This window comes from Eublepharis macularius, chromosome 7 (assembly GCF_028583425.1).
Source record: "Eublepharis macularius isolate TG4126 chromosome 7, MPM_Emac_v1.0, whole genome shotgun sequence".
Taxonomy (NCBI): Eukaryota; Metazoa; Chordata; class Lepidosauria; order Squamata; family Eublepharidae; genus Eublepharis; species Eublepharis macularius.
Window position 1 is genome coordinate 1,340,408 of NC_072796.1, and position 26,107 is coordinate 1,366,514.

At 51.6% G+C, this 26,107-nt stretch overlaps 2 protein-coding genes across 2 annotated transcripts; one reads left to right on the top strand and one right to left on the bottom strand.

The window, feature by feature from the left end:
* Positions 1–386: 386 nt before the first annotated feature.
* Positions 387–6,229, top strand: PCDH12 (protocadherin 12). The gene is made up of 4 exons (XM_054984730.1): positions 387–3,179; positions 3,973–4,070; positions 4,987–5,093; positions 5,466–6,229. Exons 1-4 carry the CDS (start codon positions 420–422, stop codon positions 5,852–5,854), a joined length of 3,354 nt encoding a protein of 1,117 aa, XP_054840705.1. The 5' UTR covers positions 387–419; the 3' UTR covers positions 5,855–6,229.
* An 820-nt stretch (positions 6,230–7,049) lies between these two features.
* Positions 7,050–25,385, bottom strand: DELE1 (DAP3 binding cell death enhancer 1). The gene is made up of 12 exons (XM_054984731.1): positions 25,264–25,385; positions 25,061–25,181; positions 18,659–18,743; positions 18,371–18,506; positions 17,690–17,833; positions 16,398–16,453; positions 11,969–12,062; positions 10,467–10,609; positions 9,184–9,345; positions 8,162–8,254; positions 7,545–7,701; positions 7,050–7,457 (listed from the first exon to the last, which is right to left on the bottom strand). Exons 1-12 carry the CDS (start codon positions 25,298–25,300, stop codon positions 7,219–7,221), a joined length of 1,467 nt encoding a protein of 488 aa, XP_054840706.1. The 5' UTR covers positions 25,301–25,385; the 3' UTR covers positions 7,050–7,218.
* Between the last annotated feature and the right edge of the window lie 722 nt (positions 25,386–26,107).

Sequence of the window (26,107 nt, forward strand, 5' to 3'; positions counted from 1 at the left end):
TCCAGGCCTGCCTCTGCTTTGCCTTCAGCCTGGGTGTAGTCAAAGCTGCTCCTTTTCCTGATTCCCTTGCAAGCCCATCTGGACACGGGCATTGTGTGGCCAGGCTCCCGTCCCTCCCCAACTTCCCCACGGTAGGTGGGGTTTCCCTAGGAAATGGCCTTGGCAGGAAGCAGGCAAAGTCTCTGCTTTGCTCTCAGACCTCACTTGGGCTCCAGCACAATGGTTTTTGTGGCGAATGCTCCCCAGAGGAGGCCTTTCTTTTCTTAACAACAGGAAAGGGGGTGGAAATGAGTCTAGCCTCGAGGAAGGGCCCCCAATGTCTTGTTAATGTTTTAAACCTATCCTGGGATATCCAGTTTTTCGGCCAAGCCCCCTGCATGGAAGGGCTTCCCTACAGAACTCTGTGGCTGTTCGGAAGGATGCTTTTGGTGTTGTATGTTCCAGTTCTCTGGTGGTCTTTTTTACTTTTGGTGGACTGTCAGGAAGTCACTACCTTCACCGTGCAGTATCAGGTGCTGGAGGAAGCACAGCCTGGGACTGTGTTGGGAAGGCTGCCTGAGGAACTGGGCTGGACCGAAGGTAGCTGGACTGCAGGATCCTTCCAGCTGCTGCAGCCGTCCGCTCCGCTTCCCATACAGATGGACTCTCAGGGAGGGTTGCTACGCACCTTGGGGAGGCTGGACAGGGAGCAGCTCTGCCCTCAGAGAGACCGCTGTGCCATCTCTTTCAGCGTTTTAGTGGCCAGATACCAGGCCCTGATCCATGTGGAGATTCTCGTCTTGGACATCAATGACAACGGGCCTCAGTTTCCCCAAAAGGCACTGGAGCTGGAGATACCAGAAAGTGCACTGTTACAGACACGAATCCCTTTGGATCGAGCCACCGACCCAGACACCGGCTTGAACGGCCTCTGCTCCTACCTCTTGTCACCCAGCAAGCATTTTGCCTTGGAGGTCACGGTCGGCTCGGATGGAACCCAGCAGGTGGAGCTGGTGGTTGTGAAAGAAGTGGACCGAGAGCTCTACTCCTCTTTCCTTTTGACGGTGACTGCTGTGGATCACGGCCAGCCCCCCAGATCGGGGACTGCCTTTGTGAGGGTGACCGTGCTGGACTCCAATGACAATAGCCCGACCTTCAGCCAGAGTTCTGTGACGGTTGAGATTAGGGAAGATGCTTTGCTGGGGGCCCTTTTGGTCAACCTCACTGCCACAGATCCTGACCAAGGCCCCAATGGAGAGATTGAATATTCCCTCAGTAAACACACTTCTGCGGATGTGCTTAAAACATTTACTATTGAGAGCCGGACCGGCCGCGTCCTCTTGCAGCAGCGGCTGGATTATGAGAAAAAAACGACCTATCAGGTGGATGTACAAGCCCAAGACCGTGGCGCTAATCCCATCCCAGCCCACTGCAAGCTTTTGGTCCGTGTTCTGGATGTCAATGACAACAGGCCTGATGTTCACGTAATCTGGGCCGGACAGTCACCAGCGGTGTCAGAAGCTCAGCCTAAGGACAGCTTTATTGGGCTCGTGGAGCTTTCTGATCCCGATTCAGGCGATAATGGGAAGGCGGATTGCCGCATCAGCCAAGGGGGTGAGCATTTCTACTTGAGAAGGATCAATCTCAGCAGCTACATGTTGCTCACCAATGCCCCCCTGGACAGGGAGAGCAGGGCGGAGCATAGCCTGACCTTGTCAGTCCAGGACCGAGGGGCAGCGTCCCTGGAGGCAACCAGGAATTTTACAGTTCATGTTGGCGATATCAATGACAATGCGCCCTGCTTTGAAGCAAATCTGTATCATGTTTCTGTTGCTGAGAACAGCCTGCCCCCTTCTGCATTGCTGGCAGTCAGGGCTCACGATGCAGATGCAGGCCTCAATGGGAAAGTCACGTACCGTATCCCTGACGCAGTGATTTCGGAGTGGCTGGCTATTGATGCTGGCACTGGGGAGATCTGGATCCGTACACCTTTTGATGCGGAAAAGATGGCCGGCTTTGACTTTATCGTAACAGCCGAAGATGCAGGCCAGCCTCCCTTGTCGACCAATGTTTCTGTGAGGGTCACTGTGCTGGATGTGAATGACAACCCCCCAGTTGTCATACAGCCAGAGGTGAAGGGGGGGAGGGCAAGGGTGACTGTCCTTGTGGACACACACACTGGTCAGGTGCTGTGGCCCGAGGGAGAGGTGGGTTCTGAGTCGGCCCCTTCAGCCAGCCCTCCCTTGCTCTTTGCCGTCTCTGCAACAGACGCAGACTCAGGCGTTAATGGAGCATTGCTTTACAACATGGTGAGCAGCAGTGCGCCCGGCTCGTGCATCCTTGATCCCCAGTCAGGGCGAGTTTACCTGAACAGCAGCAACGTCAGCAGCCTGGTGGGCCACGAATGGGACCTGGAGCTGTCTGTGAGCGATCGAGGGGAAAATCCGCTCTGCACCCGAGTCCTGGTGAAGGTGGTGTTTGACAGTCACTGTGAGCACATGCCGGATTCTTTCCCTGCGTCTCAGCCCCTCAGTCCCTCTGCCCTCGTTGGGATTTGCCTGGTGGCTTTGCTTGCTCTCTTCCTGGTCAGTTTGACACTGGCTCTCTCTCTTTGTAAAAGGGAGAAACATGGCAACACGACATACAACTGCCGGGAGGCAGAACACGCCTACAGCCAGCAGCAGCCAAAGAAGCCCCCCAAACCCATTCAAAAATCAGACATTCACATCGTGCCCATGCTTCAGCGAGGAGAAACAGAGCGACAGCAGCCCGGATTAGAGACTTCTCAAGAAACTGCTTGGCTTGCCACCCCGGAGATTCCCTGCCACATGACCCCAACTCTGTACAGGACCCTCAGGAACCAGAGACATCCCAGCCTCCTCACCGAGCAGAGTGAGAGATTTATTCTTCCTGCCATGCTTGACGTTTCCAAACCTCGCCATGCTCAAAAACTCAAAATCCCCAGTGCTACAGCCATCCAGCTGACTGAGGCAAGCCCGTGTGTCTCCTCCTGGCCCAAGGATCTCTTGCTAGAAACAGCCCCACAGCCCCAGGGCAGGCCTGGCCCCGAGGCGGCAGGCCAAGGCGAGTCTTGCAGCCACCGGTGCCTCCTGAGGAGCCTGGTGCGGCTGTCCATGGCAGCTCTTGCCGAACAAGGCACCGCAGGGCCGCTGCTGACCCCGGAATCCCTCCCCGTGCAGGTAAGCCAGGGCGCCTGGGTGGGGCCACGGGGGGGGGGGAGCTAGATCCTTGCCAAGTGCCAGCTGTTGAAGGAGGGGGGTGAGGACCGCTTTGGAGTTGATTCACTGTGGAGCAGCAAGCTGCAGGTGCAGTGTACCTGAGCACTTGGAATGAGCAGTAGGAATATTTACTTCTAGGCAGCCTTTTTATGCTACGGCTACTTAAATGTTATATAATTTTTTAAAAGCCTCTTATAATTGTCTCCCTGCATTATAGGATGCTCCTTGTGAATTTAGATGGTACCCGATCACATAGGGAGGGAGGAGCCAAGGAACTGGGAGCCTGACCCAGGAAGCCAAATGTTTAGCGCTGGCACTGTGGAGTTCTGTCCACAGAGGGTGGTGGGAGCCTAAAAGGGTTTCATTTCTTTGGAGAGTTGGGAAGTTTAGCAAGTTTCATTCCTGGATGCTTGGAACTATTGGAAGGGGAAAGCTCAAATGAGCAAGTTTACTGCCACCTTATTAACTTTATCACACATATTGCTAAATTATTTGTTGTTAATGTTAGCAATGAACTCGGGGCTACAAATACCCTGTGGTATTTGACTTGAATGTGCAGGAAAATGTTGCATGGGGGGGGGGGAACTAATGCAATTTATCCCCCCTCCCCATGAGCATCAAAGAGTGGGGAAGGACAGGAGACATAAATAGCCCAAATGGTGTGTGTGTGTGTGGGGGGGGGGAGTTGAGGATATCCGGCTGGGAAGCAGCTTGTAGGAATTGTTTGCAGTGAAAGGCTCTTCCTGTCTTACAGCAAATCTCGCAGCTGCTGTCTCTTCTGCACCAGGGCCAAGTTCAGCCGAAACCCAACCACAAAGGCAACAAATACACAGCGAAGCACGCCTGCTGCAGGTGGGTCTCATGCGGACTACAGGACCCTGCTGGGTAAAACTGACCGCCAAGCTGGCTGGCACTTGCCTTCCTGCCTCTGCTTTGGAGGGTCACCACATCACTCCTTCTGACCTCTGGGCCTGGCTTCTGCCTTTGTACTGGCCCTCCTCCTTGGCTCCTGGTATCCAGAAGTGAAGGAGGCAGAGCTTTTCTCAACACGTGTCTCCGTGTCAGAAGAAAGGCAAGAGTAGAGGGGCTGGGCTGAGCTGGGCTCCAGCAAACCGAGTTCCAATCCTACCTCTGCCTCAAACTGACTAGCTGCCTGAGCCTGTGTTGCTCCTTTCTGACGTGACCAAGGAGTGGTTGCCCCTTCTCTCACCGGAGCAGTGATGTGTGTTGTTCCTCCTTGCTGTTGCAGCTGAGCTGGCTCTTCTCCAGCAGATCTCAACATTAAAAAATGCCACTGCTGTAATTTCCGTACTCCCCCCACCCCACCCCAGCTGGTTATTTCTGCCCAGCACCTTTTGGTCTTCCTAGAAGACAGCATGTAGAGGCTGTGCCGCTTCCACTCGGCAGTGGGCTGTCTGGCGAAGGGCTCCAAGTAGCACCCCTCTGCCCTAGCCACGGATGGTGGTGTTTCCACGTACCCAGTTCACACGTGCCTTTAAAACGCTGGCAATGAAGCCCAGGACTGTGTTAACACCCTGCTGGAGGGGCAATAGAAGCTCCAGCCCGAAGAACACAAAGCATTCCTACCGGGAAGGCCTCACAAGTAGGGGGGTGTACTTTGTGTTCGGGCATGATGCACCCAGTGCTTGCAGATGCCAAGTGATGTGGGAAATGTGACCAGCACGGGGTGAGACGTGGGGGGCTGGCTTCTCCGACAAAGGGCGCTGACGGTCCAGTCCGCATCCCATGAAGCTGCTTCTCCTTACAGGGACGCCAGCCCACAGGCTGAGGGGCTTGTCGGCAAGAACGGCTGTGGCAGCAAGCAGCGGGACTTGGCGCTGTTGGAATTAGGGGACCTCCTGGATTCGCCGTCAGGTAAGAGGGGCCCACTCCTGCCCCTTCCCTTGCCGCGGTGCTGAGTCTCGAGGGTCAGCTGGCCTTCCCTGGTGCCCAGTGCCCTTGCTGGGACAAAGGAATCAAAGACCTGGGCTCCCAGGGCCGCATCCAAGTTTCTGTCTCTAACCCCCCCTCCCCCCTGCAACCCTCCCATTAGTTCAGAAATTTCACCAGACGCTGAAACAATAAAGGGGTAGAAACTTTTATTTTTTTAAAAAAGCACCATGCTAAGCTCTGCAGGTAGCGCTAACGTTGTGCTTGTGCCAAATTACCGAACTCGCCCACCTTCCAAGGCTGCTTAGTTCATCTCCTCTTTCCGCCCCCCCCCCTCCTCTCTCTCTTGCGCTGCAGGGCTGGACCTGGACCAGCTGGCAGAAACAGATCCGGCCTGGATGGCCAGGCTCTCTCTTTCCCTCTCCGCCGACTACAAGGCTAACATTGTCTCTCCAGGTGCTCTGCAGTTTCCAGCCAGCCCGGAAGCCACGGGCAGAGCAGAGCCTCACACTTTTGCGACCTTTGGCAAAGCTGCCGGGGACGAGCCGGCCCCAGCGGAGCCCAAGCTGGCCCACACCTTCCTCACGGAGATGAGCACCCTGCTGGAAATCATTCTGTCTCAGCAGGCCAACGCCCAGGCAGACGTGCCCGTGGGGGGTCTCTGGCGGAAGCTCTCCATGTGCACCAGGACCTTAGAGCTGGAGGGAGAGGGGGGGAAGGCTGCAACCAGCAAGATGGTGGTGTGAGGGAAGAATCCACACACACACACACCAGGCGTGCCGGAGCGGGGGCAGGCACCCGGCTGTGCTGCGGCAGGGAGTCGAGAGGGAGAATCTATGACACGCACTTCTTGTGCTTGCGGCCACCTAACGCTAGCCGGGACCCCACCCGGGCAGTTCTGTGCTTTATGGGTGTGGCGTGGCAGGCCCAGAAGGGGTTTAACTGCACCCTGCCTTGAATCGGAAAAACGGGCCCACCACTAGAGCTGGGACCACATGAAGCCATTTGAAGCACAGAAACAGCTGTGCTCAGAAGCAGAGGAACACGGCCTCTGGGCCAGGCTCTCAACCTCCCGGTGGCTCTCCCCGTCTCTTTTCAACTTTTCCGCTATATAACAATGAAACCTAGAAATTGCTGCTTGAAGTGTTTTTTTTTTTAAAAATAGGCTTCTCAGGAACCAAAATTCTGCCAGTTGAGGGGCATGCCCCCCTAAATGCCCCCCACCCTGCTGATGTTCTAGCAACGTTCGCCCAATGATTGACCGTGCTAAGCAGCGGGTGGATGACACGGGAGGGGGCTAAGGAGTCTGGCCTGCAACCGCTGAAGTCCAGGGCCAGAAATCTGTCCAGCTGGGGAGGAACTCCAGACTGTCTTGCAGAAATGGTCTTTTCAGCAGCGGGGGGTGGGGGGAGACAAAATTCCTTTATCCAGTACCAAACGTACAGGCTGCAGTCCACAAGAGATGGCTGAGGTGGTCTTTTCTCCTTTCCCAGAATCCTTCTGTGTGGTGCCAGTTCTTGCTATTTTTTATTCATTCCATTTGTCAGTTAAAGCTGTTTCTTAATGGAATTATAACCGTTGATCGTCTAGAGCACTGTTCTTCTTTATTGCTCATGGAGTTTCCTTACATGCACTGTATAATCCACAACTGCCTGGCTTCCAGGTTCAGAGCTCTGTTTTCTCTCTTGGGCCCTAACTGTTTGCATCCTGGCGGCAAGGACTTGCTTCCATGGTCTGGCTGCTTCTTTCTCATTTTCCTCCCTAAAAGCACCTTCTCCAGGATCCTGCCTTTGTGTTGCTGATGGAGGAGAGACAACATGACTAGCGGCAACCAAGGAGTCTGAGCATATCCTGCCTGAAGGCAGCCAGGGCACTTTCCTTGGGTTTTTGAGCAGAGTGAAAAGCACGTGAGGATAAGAAACTGGTTGACATTAAATGACGTAACTTATTAGAGCTTCTTTATTTGGCTGCAACATCCATTGTTATATAGGTCCCTAGTGGCAATGGGGGAGGGGGGGATTAAACGAGGAGGAGGGGGCACTTGAAAAGTTGGCAGGACCTTGCTGTCAGCCTCCAGTGCTAGCAGGAGAAGCTCTTCCAATTAGCCACATCAGCCAATTGCTATTCCTGGAGACCAGGCCAAAGGCTGTAGGCTGAGGGAGAAGCAATGGGGGAAGGCTGGAGGCAGCGGGCAGGCCGTATCTCTGAGGTTTCCTGTGCTCTGGGAGTGAATCAGGTCCAGAACTGGCCGTCCCGCACGAGAAACTGGCAGCTGACTCAGGCGCTGAAGACAGGGGCTGGAGAAGAATGGTCTCGGGGCTACAGGTACTCGGTGCTGGCTCTGTATGCCTGTGAAGGTGAGAATATCGTACCATTAATGTGTACCCCATATTCCTGAGGCATCCCAATTTCCCCCACTAGTTCTGGGTCCCCTACCTGACTCTTGCTGCACCGTTACTGTCCTCTGCTCGTGGGCAGGCTTAGAGACTGCAACTTCCACTTCCTGGTTGTGCTTCCCGGCTGCCCATAGGTTCTGGGGGGATCCACGGTCCTTTTCACAGCAGATGCCCAAAGCGAACTCGCTCAAGGACTCCTACGAGGAAATACAATTTGAGAGCATCCGTCACAGGGCCAGTTATCCCCGTGCAAAGTGCACTCCCTAGGACTGCAGTCTCCGGCTGGACATATACGTGTGTGCGCGTGCACGCAAATGGTTACTGTGGAAGTCCCAGTGGCTCATGTCACTCGGGCTGTACACGAGCTGGAGCAGAACCTCTCCTGCCCACCCCAGCATCACTCCCAGTGGGGAGGGCTTGTATCACACATATACAAAACGTGGTCACAAACACAGCAACAGTATAGAGGAGCCAAGTACGTGAAAATATCCGGTGCAGTATGGAGTTACATACGCCACCGACACAAATCATTCTGGAAAAGCCAGAGATAAAACGTTTTCAGGGTTTCATTAAACAACGACCAATTTCAAGCATCAAGAGCTAAGCTTGGAGACCTGTGATTTTAAAGTAGAAGAGGGATTCTACAAAAGGCGCTACCTCACTCTCGGCTGTCACGTGTGAGTATTTCAGTGTAGTTTGCCTGCCGGTCTTCAGGCCCTTCAGACAGAGCACACCAAGATAAACTTGTGCCTGTATCAAAGCAAGAGAACACGTGTCACAAAAAAGGAGGTTATTGACCTTTGGATAGTTTTTCACATCAGGACCTGGACAACTCTGTCCTGGGCATCTTTGTGACTTTTTTTGGTTTGTGTTTGCAAATGTGTTTAAAGTATCTGCTTTTGTAAGCTGCTTTGGGTCCCCATCCAGGAAAAAAGCACAATGAATATATACTTACTTACTAAATAAATAAAATGACTTTTTAAAAAAGGCAGAGGGCTGTAATCCAGTGAATGGACCCTCCCATTATTTCAATGGAAGAACTGAGCACATATTTAAATCTCTCCCAGCTGAAATTACTGGAACATGAGAAAAGGGCCTGAACTGAGTCAAGATGGAGCCACCATCTTAATTTAGCGGAAAATTGGTCTAAAGAGAGAGCCCCCCCCCCCACTACATAGAACGAAAGCAGCAAGAAGCTCTGACTCCCCCCCCCCCCCAATAAATTATAGCTGTCTCCTCTAAGGCAGGGTCGGTGCTCATCTTCTCCCCTCCTGCTTTGGGACACACACAGTCAACATGTACTGCCATTCCCTGGGCATATTCAGTTTATGCATTTGTCAGAGAAATTAAAATGAGAAGCCGACTTACTCGGAAGGGTTCCTTGATCAGAAGGTCAGAGAAGATGCAGGACTGTGTTTGCTTTATGGGCACTAGGAAAACAGCTTGGGGAAAACGGAGGCACAGCAGGGACCTGATCTCACCCTATTCAACGTCCTGCGTGAGAACACACAGGCTAGGCTGGGCAAGGTGGGCATCTTCTTATCTGGGCACGTCACACAGAGGACCCAGCTGGAAGGAGCTCTCCAATTCACTCCCAAGGGCTGGCACAGCACTTCCTCAGGTGAGGCCTGCACCCCTCTCCTGTTGAACCCTCCAGGATCCTCCCACCACGTGTTTACCTGGGTTAGCCCTGCAGCAGCTGCCTGGCCCAGCAACTCCACGGCCTCCTGTATGCTGCTGCCTTCATCCACTTGGGGCCAGCACCGGAGAAGCCACTTCGCATAGCGGTACTGGGCCATAGTGTGTCCCTGGCAAGCTGCCCGCTGATAGTACAGGACTGCCTAGGAAGACAAACAACTCCAGGTGGGTTGAGGAAGTGCGAGCAGAGTCCACAACCTCACTGCTGGTGCTGCTGCTCCTTCCTTGTCCAATCTCACGAAGGATTCAGAAGAAAACTGCCAAGCATGCTGGCCCCAGCCCTTCTAGAGAAAGAGCAACCAGGAACTACAAAAGAACTGAGCTAGATTTTAATGAAGTCTCTCAGGCTACCCCCCCAAATTCCACCTCAGTCTGAAGCAGGCAGCTCACAAGAGACAACTTGCCCCATTGCACAGCATTTTTCGCGTGAAGGTGCCCAGGGAGGCAGCTCCTCAGAGCCAAGCTACAAGAGACAAATTACATGAGGACGCTCACATGAAGGGAGTCTCAATGTTAGCCAGGAAGCTGTTTTAAAAGAGATGAGAAGGCGCTCTGTTAATTTCCCCTCTCTAGAGCGCCACAAAGATGGCTCCCCAGAGGGTCTGTTTATTTCCTCTTTGCCTCCTAGAAAAGGAGGTGAAATTGACAGACTCTTCCGGAGGCGAAGAGGAAATTAGCAAACCCTCTGAAGAGCGATCTTTGCTGGTTCTGTAGAGAGGTGGAACTGACAGAGCCTTCCGATCTGTCTTTTAAAACTCGGCTTCCGGGCTAACACTGCAACTCCCTTCACATGAGTGTCCTCATGTAATTCGTCTCTTGTATTTAAGCTCTCAGACAGGCTGACCATATTGTGCATGCTGAGCTGGAGGCAAACCAGGCCTCCTCATTTCCTGCGAAAGTGGATGTCTCTGCAGTTCTTGCGCACTGGGAAGGGGTGCATCCCAGCAGGGAGAGCCTGCGCCACTCTCCCCCACTGTCAGGAGTCTGGCTTCAGGCAGGGCCCTCTACAGAAGAACACACGGTGGGGGAGTCAGCCAGCACAGAGGGAGAAGAACTGGGACTCAACCAGAGTTCCCAGACCCTACATTCCTGTTCTGTGCCCTTTCATGAGAGCAACTGCAAGGGAAGTCAGGTGTTTGTTTAAGGTGAAATGCAGTGAGGCAGTTCTACATACCTACATGCCCCAAACATTCCCTGGCTGCCTAAAGCTCTCCTTCCCAAGAGGAAACACACAAGGCAAGTCACAGGAATAGGACCAGAGAACCTTCGCCATGTCCTTCTCAGTGCCTCTTCCGTGTTCATAGCACAACCCCACGTTGAACTGGGCTTTGCTGTAATTCTGGTCAGCAGCCAGCTTGAAGAAGGAAAAGGCCATTGCGTGTTGCCGCTTCTGCAGATGTTCAAGCCCTGTGGAAGTAGTGCACGACAGGATTCAGTCACCAGTCCATTTTACAAAAATGGTTAGTTAGCTCTTTCAGAAGGAACTGCAGCCTGAGACCTCTACAGTCCGACGCTGCACCCAACCGTGAAGGCGGGGTTGGGAGAAAGAGAGGGAGGTCATTCAATCTGAAACGTGGAATCTGGTTGCTGGTGCTACACACTTCCAAATTCCGCCACTTTACTTTTACAAAATCATCACCAGGTTATACTGAGAAAAAAAACCCTTTAGAATGGTAGAGATTTAACTCTGATGCAGTTACATGGCAAACAGCTGAGTGACTCGGTAAGCAAGGAACTTGCACGAAATACTCTTTCAGTGTAGGCAGCATGGCTCGAGCCTTGGAGGATTTAACTGGGAAGAACGCCCTGGGGAGGGGGTGGGGGCACACCCCCTCGAACGACATGATCATGCCCCCACCACCTCCTCCGGTTTCCACGGTACCAGCAGCTGAGTCAGGTAAGCGATCTCTTTATTGCTACTTCAGTGGGCGACATCTCAACCGTCTAACGCACTGGCACGCATGGAGCACGTCCTTTTCAAGCAGACTCATTCGGGCACTGGGCCCTGCTTTAGGAGGAGTCAGACCGTTCTCGTTTGCCTAAGCAAACACTGTCTGCTCTGGCAGGCAGCGGCTTTCCAAGATCTCCAACAGCAGTCGAGAGATGCTGGGCACTGAACCCAGTTGCAAGAGCACCCCGAACCTGTGCTCTCTCCCACTGCCACAAGCCAGGGAACCCCCGTCCTCCACGGGGGCTCTTAGGAGTGGAGATGTGGGAAGCTCACTGAGTGTCAAGGCCAGAGGGAGGCTCTTGAGATCCCAGTACGAAAATCTAATCATGGCAGCAAATAATGCAGTGGAGGATGCTCCAGAGAAGCCTCCCCCTTGGCTTACAAACATTCCTTTCCTGCATTTAGATTTGGCCACCCAAGAGGCAGGAGGAGCAAAACAAACTAACAACCACAAAGATGTTACTGGGGTGACAGAGGAGAGATGTGGCCAGATGGAGGTGTGTGTGTGCGTGCAGCGCCCATCAGTGCTGCGGCCAAGGCACAGACAGGCCTGCTTTCTCAGTAGAGATCCCCGGCCATGCATGGTGGCAGCATAAAGCTAAGGAAGAGGCACCTGCAGAAACCGTGGGCTAGGGAGGAGCAGCTCCGCCTGCCTTAGGCTTGACTGCCAAACATGATTCCAGCTCCAGGGGTACCCAAGGCCATCCTGAATCAGGGACTGACAGCCCAATCTTCTGGTCTCTGGATACTGTACACAGAATCGCACCTCTGACCAGTGCAGGAGGGTGTACAGCCTGTGCCTGAAAAATGGTTACCGAGGATGTTGAATGCCACGGAAATGCTGGTTTGGAACGCCTGCTGCACCCGAGAAGCTGCTTCCCTGAAGGACTTCTGCTGCTCTAGGCTGTCCTGCACAGGAGACAGAAGGGGCAGAAGTCAACAATAGGTTACTCCTTTATGCAGCTGATCTTCCCCCATGTCTGATCTTTCCCATTACAGTAAAGGCTGTTTAGGAAACCTGTTAGCCCTGGGAAATCTTGCTCAGGAGCAGCTGCCTTGTTAGAACTGCTGAAAGTGTCCGAAGTGACAGAAATGCCGCCTCTGGGACAGAGAGAACGGTGCAGTGAGAGACCAGCCTCTCTGCCCTGAAGAGGGTGGCAGAATCCATGCCAGCTCCAAACAGGCGATCTGGCTAGACACCATCCAAACGCTGCTGTAAGGTCAGACCCATCCCTTTTCTCAGACAAGACCAGAAGCTACACAGCTGGTGTTTACCCATTTGATGGCTTTACCTGTGGCAAATGAGAGCCCAGTGCGAGCTATGCAGTCACATCCTTCGTCTCAGAAGAGGAAAGGGAAGAGAAGGGCCAAGGCGGATTTGCTCCATGTTTCTGCCCTGGTTTTCAGGCCCTGACCTGCCTACGCGGGGAAGTTACAGAATCCAACTTCAGGTCACCCCAGCTGACCTCCCCACAGATTCACATCCCTTCCCTTCCCGTACTTATTTTGTAAGTATTATGGCAGGGGCAGTCTTTTCTAGTCCCATGGGGGTACTCTTTATTTCAAACACTACACTTTTAAGTAAAACCCCAACCAATCGTTCTCCGTCTAGTGAGAAGGACCATTAGGCACAAAGCAGACATGAAGCCCAGCTCCACAATCAGCAAGCTTTTAGCAAACATTTCCAGAGCCCTTGGACAGTGTGATGCCCTCAGAGTGGATTGTGTGTGTGTGTGAGGGAAGCAGCCACGACCACCACTGCTCGGTTAGGAAGAGGGAGGGAAGGGAGCAGATGGCTTCTCCGGAGCCAGTTCATGTGCCTATTTGGAGCCATTTATGAACGGAGAGAGAATTCTGGCACGCTCTGCTTGCGCTGGTCACTGCCGGGGTACTGATTTCCTGAAGCTGCGGAAAATGTTTGTTACAGCCGATGACTCTGCAAAGCCTTGGAAATCGCACCCCCTGGAGGGGCTGGGGCAGGTGGGGCCACTTCCTGAAGAGCGGCCTCCTTACTGTGTGTTGGGAAGCTGCCCACTGGAGCTGCCACAGCCACTCCCCTCCCCTTGCTGTCAAGAGGCGGCAGCTGTAGCTGCACAGTGCTTTCCGCTAACACAGCATCTTGGTGGGGCTGCCACCAAACCATCCACGGTGCCAGCTTCAAACGGGGCAGGCCCCAGATCAAAACAGGCAGCAGTTATCTGGAGCATGACAGATGGCTGAGTGCAAAATAGTCAAGGCATCCAGCCTCCGTCCCTTGAGCTGGGGCTACTGATCCATCTCAAGGCAGAACAGAGAATCCCCTGACTGACGGTTAGCTCTGGGCACTGTGGCCACCATTTTAAGGACTACTTAGAAAAGCCTGACCACGTTTTCCTAGAATAGGAAACCCACGTGCAGCAGCACAAACTGACTGTAAACTCCCAAGTGATCTGCAGCGTAATGCAAGGGAGCTGCTGCTGCAGGAGACATCTTGGGAGTTTTAGCAGGTACGTGAAACTTATTTCCCAGATCTGTGTGCGAATTGTTTCCTATCAGTCCTGAAGTCACTTGCTAAATTTTAATATTCGACAGGGGTTAGGGGGGCGCACAATTCTTTTTTCTTACAGTTCACCTTTTAAAGACTGCTTTTGCTGTTGTGTGTGTGTGTGGGGGGGGGGTGCTTCAGCTTTTGCTAAATGGTTTGTTTGAACTTTGCTGCCAATTGCTGTTTATTTATTTGCTGACTGACTGTTCCTTCTGGTGAGGGGTGTGTGTGTCTTTTTTCTCCTATTGTGTTGTGATACATGCTGGTTTAAAGGCAAGAGAGCCTTGCTGTTTTTGTTTGTAGGGAAACAGCTTTTCTCTTCTCATTGTTTTCCCTTCCTCTTCTGGTTGGCAAGACTTGAAACTGCAGTTGTTGTGACTATTATTTCTGTTTTTGGGTGCTCTTGTGGGGCTGTCCAGAGAACCAGGTGAACTTTTCAAAAAGCTTTGTAACGTAGGCTAGGTATAAGGCCTTGTTAACAAACAAGCACAAACTAATATTTAGCTTATATTTAAGAGACAAATGGAGTTTTCTCCTTAAGAGGCTTGTGTAGGAATTAAGAGGGGTTCAGGTATGGCATTCTAGTCAAATAGATAAATAGGCCCCCCATAATAAAACATTTAACCGGGTTGCTCTGGGTCTCTTGGCATACTGAAGCCAGGCCAAGTGCTTCAGAAGTGCATCGGCTGACCTGAGGTCTGGGTTCAGGGGAGCTACTCGATTCCTGAAGAGGGATTAAGCTTCTTGCTAGAGCCTATCCATATCAGGCTTTTAGAAGAGCTTTTTCCATCTCCGGGTCAGACAAAACCATCTGCAAGCTTTTAGAGTAGGTACTAGACAGTGAGTACCTTTTTAAAAAACACCTCTGATTTTTGGCTAGATGTTTGGGTGGGTTGATTAATGTTATTTGCTACCTTAGGGGACCAAGAACCGGCTGGAAAGGCAGTGTAAAAATGTTTTTAAGTTAAAGTAAAAGCTCTCACCTGGCCTTGGTTTCCCAGCAACTGGCCTTCGGAGGCCTGCTGCTTTTGAAGGCAGAGGTCCTGCCTCCAGGGATGCATCTAACTTCCTTTCCCGTCTCTCTGAGCCGGGGCCCTCACCGCAGCAATGAGCAAACCTCCTGCAGAGCAAAGCAGCACCTCCTTTGGCCTGTCCTGAATCTAACCCCTAGCGATTTCTACAGTCTAAAATTTCAGGAGATTCTTATTCTGGGAGAAGAAAAAACTCTTATTTTTTTGTACACCACTTATAGAAACTTCTACTGTTAATTCCCCTCTCATACCCATCCTAAAAAAACCAACCAAGTAACAAGTGCTGTAGGCCTTCACCCTACGGAAGACGTTCTGAACCCGTTTAGGGCTACCCTCTAAGCAGAAAGGAGCGTTGAGCCCTTTTGTCCTCTTTGACTCTCAAATCCACCTCTTAGCACTAAAGACTAAAAGCCACACTTGAAAAGGAAAATACAGAATGTTCTAACACAAGTTCTTTAGAGCATTTTATTTCTCTGTGATTTGTTAGCAGCCCCAGGATTCACGGACGACAGCATGTGTGATCATGTGGTGCCACCCAGTGATCGATGTGTGTATTACAGGCTACTTTTCAACAGTCAACATTAAGAGGCCGTATGATCCTGTCTCTCTACTTCAAAGGCTCAGGCTCTGAACGTGGACCCAGCCAATCTGGCCACATGACCCACGGGACAGCCACCTCCAGGCCAGCTGCATCAGCCACTGTTCAAGCACCAGAGGTCGGACAGTTGCTGTTCCCTATTCCTGCCCACACAGGCTCTGCCTACCCTGACATCACCCAGACTCTCCCACGCGCTGGCCAGCATCCCTTCCTGCCACCTGCACACATCTTTCCTTGTCCTTAGAACCCACACGAGAGGCCCCACAGCTCCCTCTTCTTTCCGTTAGACACTCCTTCGGTCTATCCCGTGTCTTCTCTGACCTCCTTTTCCCCTCCAGCTGCCCGTTAGTCCTTCCCTCTACATCTGGTCTCTCCCTCTGCTGTGCTGCCTCTTAAGTCCTTGTCCCTTCTGAACATATTCCCCGCTAAGCTTGCCACCCATTTTTACAGTCTGTATAAAGTTGTAATCCCTGCCAAAACTGACAACTATCCCTTGTTCCAAAGCGGCGGTGAGAATACTCCATTGCCGATTCCTCCGATCTCCTGAGCAGTTGGGATCCCACATACATTTTGTACTAATCTTATCGTACAAGAGGCTTCACCACAAAACCCCACCATGGCTTTTATAGTAGCCTATACCATGCTACACAATTTGCTTAAAAGCATTCACTACTGAAGCTTAACTTGTCGGCAGAATCCCAGAGGCAGCGGAGTGCATGCAACCAGCCGGTTCTCTCAGGCGGAGGAACAAGGCCTCCTGCAGGACGCCAAACCAGAGGCGCTTCCACTGCCCTTGGCTGGATCAAGTTCCGGATGGTGGTCTCTTGAGGGAGCCTCATTAGATCAGTTCAGGCGGAAGCATTCCTTTTCAGTTCTCATTATACAGCCATCTCAGAATGGGAATTCCTAGACAAACGTCTCTACCCCTAACTTCTACAGAATCGCTGCATGAATGGCATACAGATATACAGATTTGTCAAGCAACGTTAGAGGGGGGTGCTTTTCCAAGCTCCAGAGCGTCTCTCCCTAGTTCGTTATACAACCAGCCAAAGACTCTTGCAAAAGACCCATAAAAAGGCAAAAGACAGTACCTGTGAATGCAGCGAAACCGAGGCTGGCTTGGGGCTTGTCTCGGATGGGCAGTCCTCTGCAACGCAAAGGGAGGCCATGAGGGATGGGACCTCAACGTGGAGGGCACCCCCCCCCCATTGTATCTTCCACTACTGTTCCGTTGTAGCATCAGCTTTAAGTTCTGATATTCCTTGCAGTTGGCGACTCTCATCCTTCACTCATATTTTAGCTGCTTCCTTTGCACTTATCACCCTGCCCACTACCGAGTTCTGTCAATAACTAACTCGATCACAGTAGCCCGCAGCTGGGAGAGGGAGCCAAACTCTGGGCCCCACCCAGACAAGAGCAGGGCAGCCCGAGAGGAGACCCTGCTACAGCACACACGCTCCTATCTGCTTCCCCAGCACTGTCCTGCTGCCTGCCCCCTGCCCCACACCCTGAAGCCAAGGCACAGCAAGTTGCTGAGGGAACATCCTGCTCATCCGAGTGGCACACTTGTCTACTTGGAGGGGTGGGGTGGGGGGAGACAGAGCAGCTTGGTGATCCAATATATGGGCTGCATGCAGGAAATCCCAGGTTCAGGATCTGGATTTCAAGTAGCAGGAGCGGGAAACATTTCTGCAGAGATCTTTTGACGTCTGCTATTGGCTGAAGTAGACCACCTTGGGCTAGAGGGAACAATGTTTGAAGTTGGTACAAGGCAACGTGTGGCTTCATGGATTGGGACTTAGGGCACACTTGCCCCAGTGATATTGTACAACCACACGAGAAAGCAACAGGTCCACTCCCGCTACCAGTTTAATGGGCCAAATACCTGTTGCTAAGATGATATGAACTTCTATTTTCACAGACCAGACAGTCAACCACTTTCCCCCCCGTTTCAATTGTTGCCATTTTAGTTTCATTGACCCCCTAAATCCACTTCCTGCCACAGCTCTCCCAGGCCCTTCTCTCTTTCGGCATATGGAAGGGCAAGTCCTTCTCTTCGCTTTCAACCAGGCCCTCTGAACTGAAGGGTTGCTAAAGGAAAAGTGACATTTTACTTTAAAGTCGTTTTCCTTCCCAGGAAGAGGCACCTAAGTGGAACGAAACAGGATTTTGGGAAACAGCTCCTGGGCAGAAAGCCAACCAAATAATCTTACTTATTCCAATGTGACCAAAGACTTCTCAGACGGATGTACTTCTCAGAGCAAACCAAGTCAAAGTAGCTGTGGGCTTCTGCCTCCCTCACAAAGAGAGTACTGTGTGACCCCCCCCCGTGCTGTTTCCTGTGCTGAATGTGTGGGTTCCCAAGAGGCATCAAGAGGGGTACCTGTTTCTGACTGTACTGGGTATTCTTCAGACCACGATGTTTTGCTAGGAGACTGATTCTCCGGTTCAAGTCCAGTATCTGATCCCAGAAAGAAGTGTGGTTTCTTCTCTCCACTGAAAGGGGCTGATGCAGACGCAGGGGGGACTGAAAGGGAGGGGGAGAAACATATTAACAGCTCATAGGAAATACATCAGGGCGCAAATCATTACATTATGGAATTCCCTGCCAGAGGATTTAGCGGCGGCTTTAAAAGAGGGCTAGACAGATACGTGGAGGATGGGTCCCATCCCTGGCTACTAGCCCTGGTGACTAAAGGGCACCTCCGTAAACAGAGGCAGGAGAGATCTGGACCCCAGGGCTGGGAGGCAGCAGCAGGGTTGGGCCTCAGCCTCTAGGCCCTCCAGGGCGACTGGTTGGCTGCTGTGTGAAAAGAGGGGCGCTGGAACACGTGGACCACTGGCCTGACCCAGCAGGGGCACCTCTTTGCCTCATTTTGCCTGGACCCCCACCCCTATCTTCAGTGCTCTCTTCCAACATGCTCCTATGTCCCACATCAAGCGGGACGTAGGCTGAGATCCTTGACTCCCCTGCCACAGTCTTGCTCCTAGCATGGAGCTATATGCTGTAAAGTACCTTTCCCATGCAGGAGGTTCTAGCCTCAAGGGTGGCGGACACACCTACCTGAGTGCTGATGTGGGGGCAAAACAGCAAGGCAACCCTCTAGTTGGCAAAACCTGGCACGCCTTCCACTTGGCTGTGCAGAATTTAGCCATTTGACCTGCTTGGCCAACTCCAGAGAAAGAACAGCCAGGACACCCTGGCAAGGAAAGAAACAATTGGAGACTTGTTAGAAGAACAGCGGAAGCCTGTAAACGTTTCTACCCCTTCAGCAGAGCATGACCATTCCCTTGCTTCTGCCTGCACAAGAACTGCTCTCCTCTGCCACAAAACTGTCACATGCCAGCTTACCCAGGTGAAAGCATCCAAAGAGGTGCAGTGACGTAAAAGGTTCCCACATCCATCCTGGCGCTGCTGATGTTCCCCCCTGCCATGCCTATTCCAGGAAGAAGAAACAAAGACAAAGAAATAACATGAAAGGGAGGGAATAAACCTCCATCTAGCCTGCACTTGAACTTTGGGGACCAGGAAGTGCACGGACTGCTATAAAAAGCCTGGCTACACAACTGCTGCCCAGCCAACATCCTGTGACGGACAGTTCTCTCTGGGCTCAGATGTCACGTTCATCCATGTTCCTAATGAATGTAAGCAAGATCATAGCTGCTATAAATGCTAACTGATCTCTCTCACCATAATCCCCCAAATACAAAATATGAAATCCTATATTCCAACTGCCCTGATATTAAAGCAACAGCTTTAAGGCCCCTCCATCTCGGTGCAATATGTACTTGTAGAAGCTAATTCTAAAGAATGGCTATCACAAAAGTGTGTCTCACACTTTTACTGCTTCAAGTTCTTGATGCCTCTAGTAATCGCAGCTTTGAGTAATATTGATACTCATGCAGTGAAGTTTGGCTTCTATGTTTATTTACTTTTATTTATTTAAAACATTTACATGCCATCTTTCTACTCAACAGGGTCCCCAAGATGGCAAACAAGTATAAAAACATTAAAATCATATTTAATATGTACATAACTACAATAAAAACATAGGCTTATAAACGATGGAGGAGGGTCAATAACAGTTACTGGGTATATGCTAACCAAAACAAAAAAGACTAGCTGCTGGCAAAAGACAATGACAGAGGGAGAGAGGTGAACCTTTCCTAGGGAAGTGAGTTCCAAAGTTTTGGTGCTATGACCAAGAATGCCCTTCCTAAGGTTGCCACCCTTCAAGCCTTGAGGGGCTTTAAAGGTCAACACCAGCACCTCAGGTTGGGCCTGGAAGCAACTTGGGTACCAATGTAAAAGGAACAAGTTTGAAGTGACATGGTCTCTATGGCTCACTCTAGTCAGCAAGCTGGCCACAGCATTCTGTATCAACTGTAGCTTCTGGACAGTCATCTAGGGCAGCCCCACACAGCGTGTATTATTGTAATATTATCTAGAGGTTATCAGGATACACACCACTTCACAGTGGTAACAACTCTCCTTCCCAGCAACAAACCAGCTTCTTTAGGGGGAGCGCAACCCCATCCAGAACAAGAGATGACCCGCTTCCTGGGTCAGACCCCTCCCACCGCCCCCACCAGCAGGATCTTCATCTGGTTGGGATTAAGTTCCATCGTGCTGCCCCTCAGCCATCCCGGAACTGCCTCCAGGCACCTGTTCGAGCTTTCCACAGGCTGCCTGGGATTTGCTGGAAGCACAAGACAGAGCGGAGTGCCACCTGCATGTTGGCAGCAACTCAACCTGAATCTCTGGGTGAAAAGCATGGGGGGCAGGGGGTGAGACAGAACCTTGTGAGAGAGGTCCCAATATCAAAATATATTATCAAGCAGTGAAGTTATAACACAATCAGCTTACTCCTGAAAAACAGTATTTTCTTCTTTCCTGCTTTCTTCGCAATGCTAGACAAGCTAAGGTATAGGCTCTTGATTAACTGTACTAATTCTACGTGTGTTCTACTTGAGTAGTCTGAGTTTTATAGCTTGCTCTGCTGAGTTTTATAGCTTGCTCTGGTGAGTTTTTTAGCTTGCTCTGCTATCTCCTCTCTGTCTGACAATTTTCTATCACTTGTAATGTTATTTTAGTTTTGAAAGGAGCACGAATAAAGTCTTTGAATGCAATTTCTGCAAACTCAGTTCACTGGTACTCCAACCGGCCATGCAGACTGAGGCGTTATTGATCAATTACAGGCCGTGTCAGCCATAAATGCCTCCGGGATTGTCAGAGTCCCCCAGATTACTCCATCCAGCTCTGAGAACCTGGTGATGGAACAAAGACTGGGTTTTGGGCAAGGAGTGGAACGGCAAGACCACCTCACCTCACACGACTTTCTCTGAGCTCAGACTTCTGGGCAAGCCATGATTACGATCCACTTGCTACGGTCAACTCACACGTTTTATTTTTCTAAACTTCTAAACATGTAAAGCATGAATGTGAAAGACAGGAGTTGATTAACACTGGTATATTGATCAGGGAGATAAGAGAGGCATTGCCTGCATGTACATTTGGAGCAAACACAGTTAATCTGCATAAAAGCCAGGGGCTTTTCTGCACACTCAACTTATTCCTGATTTTCTTAGCCGTTGAACTCCAAGCACTGGATTCGGTATGGATGTGGTTCTTCTGCATGTCTACCTTCCCTCTGCATTTTCACAGTTGTGGAGTCAGCTTATTTGTTCAAGTGAGGGTGCTGGCGTCATCAGTTGCGTCATCAGTGATGTTACAGTACCCCTCACTTTATTTTTTGCACATCCTTATAATGTTATATCAATATAAGGGCTGACTTAAAAAAAGAGATCGAAAATGAACCCTTGGGGTAGTCTTTGGATGGGGAAGCCTAAAAGAGCAGGTCCGCTACACGTAAGCCCTCGTCCCAGTCCAAATCGGGTAGCGTTGTATCAGCCTATCATTGTAAGAATACATGCAGCAGATTCTCTGAATTCCCTGCTTTAATTTAAAAAGACAAAAAGAAAAAGTTTTTAGCCCCTTCCCTTGCAGAGATAGAAGGGGAAAAGTCTCTCTCTGCAATGGAGAGGGTTACAGACTTACATTTAAAAAAAAATGCTGGGAATTCAGCAAATTCGCTGCATGTATTATAATGCTATGAAAATAATGATTTTAAAAAACGGAAAACAAAACCAAGAATGGAGAAAAGGAAGGTAAGAGACTGCTTCAATAATTATGAAGTCCAATAATTGAAGAGTGGGTTAGAGATGGGTGGGAGTGGATGGAACAAAATTGAAAGGAACATTACCCACGAGTTAAAAATTGAATCAAAATTGGCTTCTAGAAAAAGATCAGGACAAAAGTGGTCTCAAGGGGGAGGGGAAAGTGGGGTAGAACCAAAAGGCAAAAAAGTGCGTGGAAATCAGGGGATAAGTCAAAGCAGGATGGGGTCAGAACTGGCAGGGAAAAAACCATGCAGATAACCCCCAAGAATTTCCAAAGGATTTGGGGTTTCAGTGGAAGAGCACAGATTAGTGGCAATGGCATTCTTCTTTGGGGAAAGCTGCCAGCTTAAAACAGAAGTCACAACAACAGGGTGGACGACCTTGGCCATTCCCCTTGGCATTCTGCCCCCCCCCCAGTCCTCCAATCCCAGTCCTGAGCTAGGCAGACCAAGGCTGCGCCCACACAGCGCTTTGAACTAGACCCATGATGAAAACAGGCAACGCTGAGCTGAAGAAACAACTGCTTCTCTTTCTCTGTTAGCATCGGGAGATTTTTTTACCTCTATCTAAAATGGGAAACCTGGTTTGGAGAGGGTGTTGTTTTCAAATGCAGAGTCCAAATCACTGCACAGTCTCTACTGAGCTTTACTCCAACTGCTGTGTAGCAGAAGCCAGTGAGCTTGAAAAAGCAGACTTGACCTGGAAGTTGTTTCCAGATAAATACCTGGCTGCCACCGCTGCAAAACCACACTGAGAATAAAAACTGAATTTATCCCCATGATTGGCCTGTAGCAACCGATACCAAGCCCCTGCCCCATTTCATCCTCCCTCCCTTTAACACTGAACATGGCAGATGCTATGATTATTGGCAGGTAAATTATTTGTCAGTCAGACAGGTAGGAGCATGGGAGACCTGTCTATCTCCGTACAGGGCGCCTTGCCCCTTCACTTTGAACTTCAGCCAATTTCCCCCCCTTGCTTTCTGACCTCCAAAGACCAGCCAGGAAACTGAAGGGAAAGACCAAGATACGATCAGGCATAAAAGCCCTATCCTACATGGAAGACCTCATAGCTTGCCAGCCCAGCTGCCACCAGCTTTCTTATGTAAGCAATGGGGTGTTGGTGGCACATGTCCAAAACAAAAACATGCCCCTACTTGTGATCTCTCCCTTCCTCAGTCCACCTTGGTCAGTCAGACACAGAAGTATTTTTCAAAGCATGAAATGCTTTATCTGCACTACAATTCTGTGGGACACTTTACTGTTATTTCTATTTTGCAAATTGTGGAAGTGGTGACAAGAAAACTAACAGCCAGAGCAAGTTCCTGGTTGAGCAGGGATATAAACCCCAGCCTCCTAAAACCACTGTCTCTACTGTGCAGACAAGCTAGGCTTCAGCTGTAGTCTGTGTCAAGGAGGGGTAGACATAGGGATAGACAGAGAGTAACAGCTTGGTGGTCTGATCATCCCATGGGGAGGGGAAACATAAAGTGAAGCAATGTGTCTAGAAGATATAGACTGAGAGGCTACAAGGAGAAGAAAACGGAGTTCACCTTAAGAGAGCTGACCTTACAATCATTTTGTAACATGATACAGGATCCAAACGCACAAAAACTATTTCTATTCGCTAACCATGTGGCAGCAGGTACTTGTCTTACCTTAAGAAACCAATTTTTTTTGCTGTAACAAAGCATTTTCTTTCAGTCAATGTTGAACTTGGCTTCTTGCATTTTGGCTGTCACTTACTAGGACCCTAGTTAAATTGATTTTCACTGGGTGAATACATTCCATGAGCAACCCATTACAGTACAGCTCACAGAATCATGAAAAGGCCATCAAACGGGTAGATTGTGAAGACATTCACTACCATCAGTGTATCCATTGTCAACATTTCAAGTGCTGCTCGTGCAAGTCATAAATCATACTCATTGCATGTAAAAGATCTTATTAAAACAACCGTCTCCCTTTGATTAGATAATATTTATCAACAGAGTATCCAAATTGCTTCTCATACAGTACCAGATACTCTTTTCACTCTCCTGTGAGAAAAGGTCAGGGTGATTGTATCATGATATGGATCAGAGACTAAGGATGAAAGAGAGAGAATGGCTTGTAGAGCATTCATGTCCAAATGGGATTCAAAAGGGGATTTTCCCATTCAGAGCTTACTCTTACCCTTCTATTATATCCAAGCTCTCTGAAAAATGTGAGAGCAGCAGAAAATGCCAAATGCTTCAAAGCAATAAAGCATTTGACTAAGAGTCTGAACTTTTAAGTTTTTATTTGGGTGCACAAACCCCTCACAGGACCTTTCACTAAGGGGCCCTGAGACTTCAGAGTGTAAATATAATCCCAAAGAACTAGCTGGTTTAGCACAGTAAGGGCTGAGTCAGTCTATGGAGCTTTAAAGTAAAGGAAGAGGCTGATTACTGGGGAGTAGGGCAAAAAGATCCTGAAAAAGAGTCTAAAAGACAAAGTTTTCTTCACCCAAAATCGGTAGCAAGTTTTTAAAATGCAAGGATCAACAGCGCCAGGTAATCCCTATATACTTTAGATGTACACGACATATTTTCAATAATTACATGTATTGTTAAAATGTGAAGAATTAGCAATCGTTCAGTGTTTCCAACGTTATAAAGTTTAACTTGAGATTCAGATATATGTTGGTAGCCCTAACGAGACAGTACAAATCAGTTTCTATCTAAATAATACATGTTCTTCTCTTTACTACAATCCCTAATTTCAACTTTTATTTTGGCTGCCTCTCTTAGACACCTGTGCGTTCAGGACACTGCAGTCTGCCTCCCTCAAGCACTGGCCGAAAAGCTCCGGTGAAGTCCAAAGTTGGCTGCACTGCTGAGCTATTTGGGTTGGTCTTAAAAAGGCATCCCGTGGCCCTTACTTCTGAAATGGACCAATGTTGGGAAATGTTGGCACTTTGACTTTTCTACCCGGTGTTCCAACCTAATCACCAGCAATGTTAATGCAGGGGCTGAATTTCCCCTCCGCACTCGGTCTCATCAGGGGCCCGAGACTTCTGGCTGAGGCTTCTGTGGCTTTGCGTTCTCAGCGGCATTCCTGCTCCTTCCCACCACGCGCAAAGCCACGGAGCCCCCGTGCCCGCAGACACCGGCGAAGCACCCCTGTCAGGCCTCCGGGGCCAGGAGCCGCGTCCGCACGGGGCGACCCCGTCCCCCCCCCCCCCGCTCCAGCATCGCCACGGGCAAGCGGGCTCCCGCGGGGTTTCGACGGCGTCGGCTCAGGTCGCTCAGCGGGGGCCGCGCCCGAGCCCTGACCGGTCCGCTGCCGTCCAGCCGGTGTCCCCTCCGCCCTCTGCCGCCGGCCCACCCCCCGGCCCCTGCCCCGCGGGACGGAGCCACGAGGAGGAGGGGGGGGGGGGAGGCGGCCTGGCCGGCCACGCAGCGTGCGGAGAGGCGCCCCTTCTCGGCGCTCGGCCCCGCCTCCCCCCCCGCTCTCGGCAGCCGCCCCCGCCCCTCCCCTCCGCGGCTGGGCGGGGCCCCGCAAGCAGCCTTCCCCCCCCCCCCGGCCCGGCCCCTTCTCCGCTGCGGCCTCACCTGGGGCGCGTCTCCTGCAGCGGCGGCGGCGGCTCGGCGGGCCGGGCGGGGGCTTCGGGGCGGGGCCTGGGCCCGGCGGCGGCTTCTCCTCCTCCTCCTCCTCCTGCTCCGGGGAGCCTCCCTGAGGGGCAAAGAGGGAGCGGGTGAGGGGGAGCGCGGCAGGCCCAGGAGCCCCGTCCCGCCCCGCGCTCCCCGCCACGCACCGGCCCGTCCCAGGCGGCTCAGCAGGCGCCACAGCATCGCGCGGGCTCCGGAGGCCGAAGGCGGCGGCGGCGGCTCCTCAGGCGGGCCGCGAGGCCTTCGCGCGCGGCGGCTGGAGGGGAAGTCCCCGCCCCTGGCGCGTAGTGCGCAGCCGCGGCCCCGCCCCGCAGGGAAAAATCCGGGGGCGGGGCGGGCCCGAAGGCTCCGCCCCCGCCGGGATGGCGACGCCTCATGTCAAAGCAGGACGAGGCGCGAAGGGCGGGGCCGAGACCGTGGGCGGGGCCCGGCGGGTCTGAGGTGGGCTTTCTGGCCGCGGTGAGTGGGAGGAGGCGCCGTCACGTGGCAGGCGGGAGGGACAGAGGAAGAGCCCGAAGCGGGGGGCGGGACTCGATGCAGGAAGCCGCGCCCCCTAGTGGGCAGGGTCTGGGCAAGGCCGTCGGGGAGCGGGCGCGTCGGAGGGGACTTGGGGGCGCGTCACGCACGCGCACGCACGCACGTACGCACAGAGATAAGCCTCTGGAACGCAGCGCCAGGTGGTCGCAGCAGGGGAAGGCCGTGGCCTCTGTGGGCTCGTTGCGGGTCCTAAGGGGGAACGGGCAGCAGGCCGCTGTGTGGAACAGGATGTGGGACTGAGCTGATCCAGGTGGGCTCTTCTACTGGGGGACTGAGGACCGTACAACGACGTCGCTTTGTGTTGTGTACTGGGACGAGTTGGCCGAGCAAGGCCTCCAAAGTAGTTACTGTATTGATTGTAATGCGCTATGCTGTGTTGAGCATAAGGTTCAGTTAAGGCTCCCAATGCCTGCATTCTCATTGGTCCATAATCCCTGCACTATCACGGGTTAC

Excerpts from the sequence above, each read along its gene's own strand:
- PCDH12 (XM_054984730.1), top strand. The coding sequence starts at position 420 with ATGCTTTTGGTGTTGTATGTTCCAGTTCTCTGGTGGTCTTTTTTACTT. Across the intron at positions 4,071-4,986 it reads GCGAAGCACGCCTGCTGCAG|GGACGCCAGCCCACAGGCTG; the intron begins GTGGGTCTCATG and ends TTCTCCTTACAG. Across the intron at positions 5,094-5,465 it reads CCTCCTGGATTCGCCGTCAG|GGCTGGACCTGGACCAGCTG; the intron begins GTAAGAGGGGCC and ends CTTGCGCTGCAG.
- DELE1 (XM_054984731.1), bottom strand. The coding sequence starts at position 25,300 with ATGCTGTGGCGCCTGCTGAGCCGCCTGGGACGGGCCG. Across the intron at positions 9,346-10,466 it reads CTGAGAAGGACATGGCGAAG|GCAGTCCTGTACTATCAGCG; the intron begins GTTCTCTGGTCC and ends TTGTCTTCCTAG. Across the intron at positions 8,255-9,183 it reads CTGCTGCAGGGCTAACCCAG|GCACAAGTTTATCTTGGTGT; the intron begins GTAAACACGTGG and ends GCTTTGATACAG.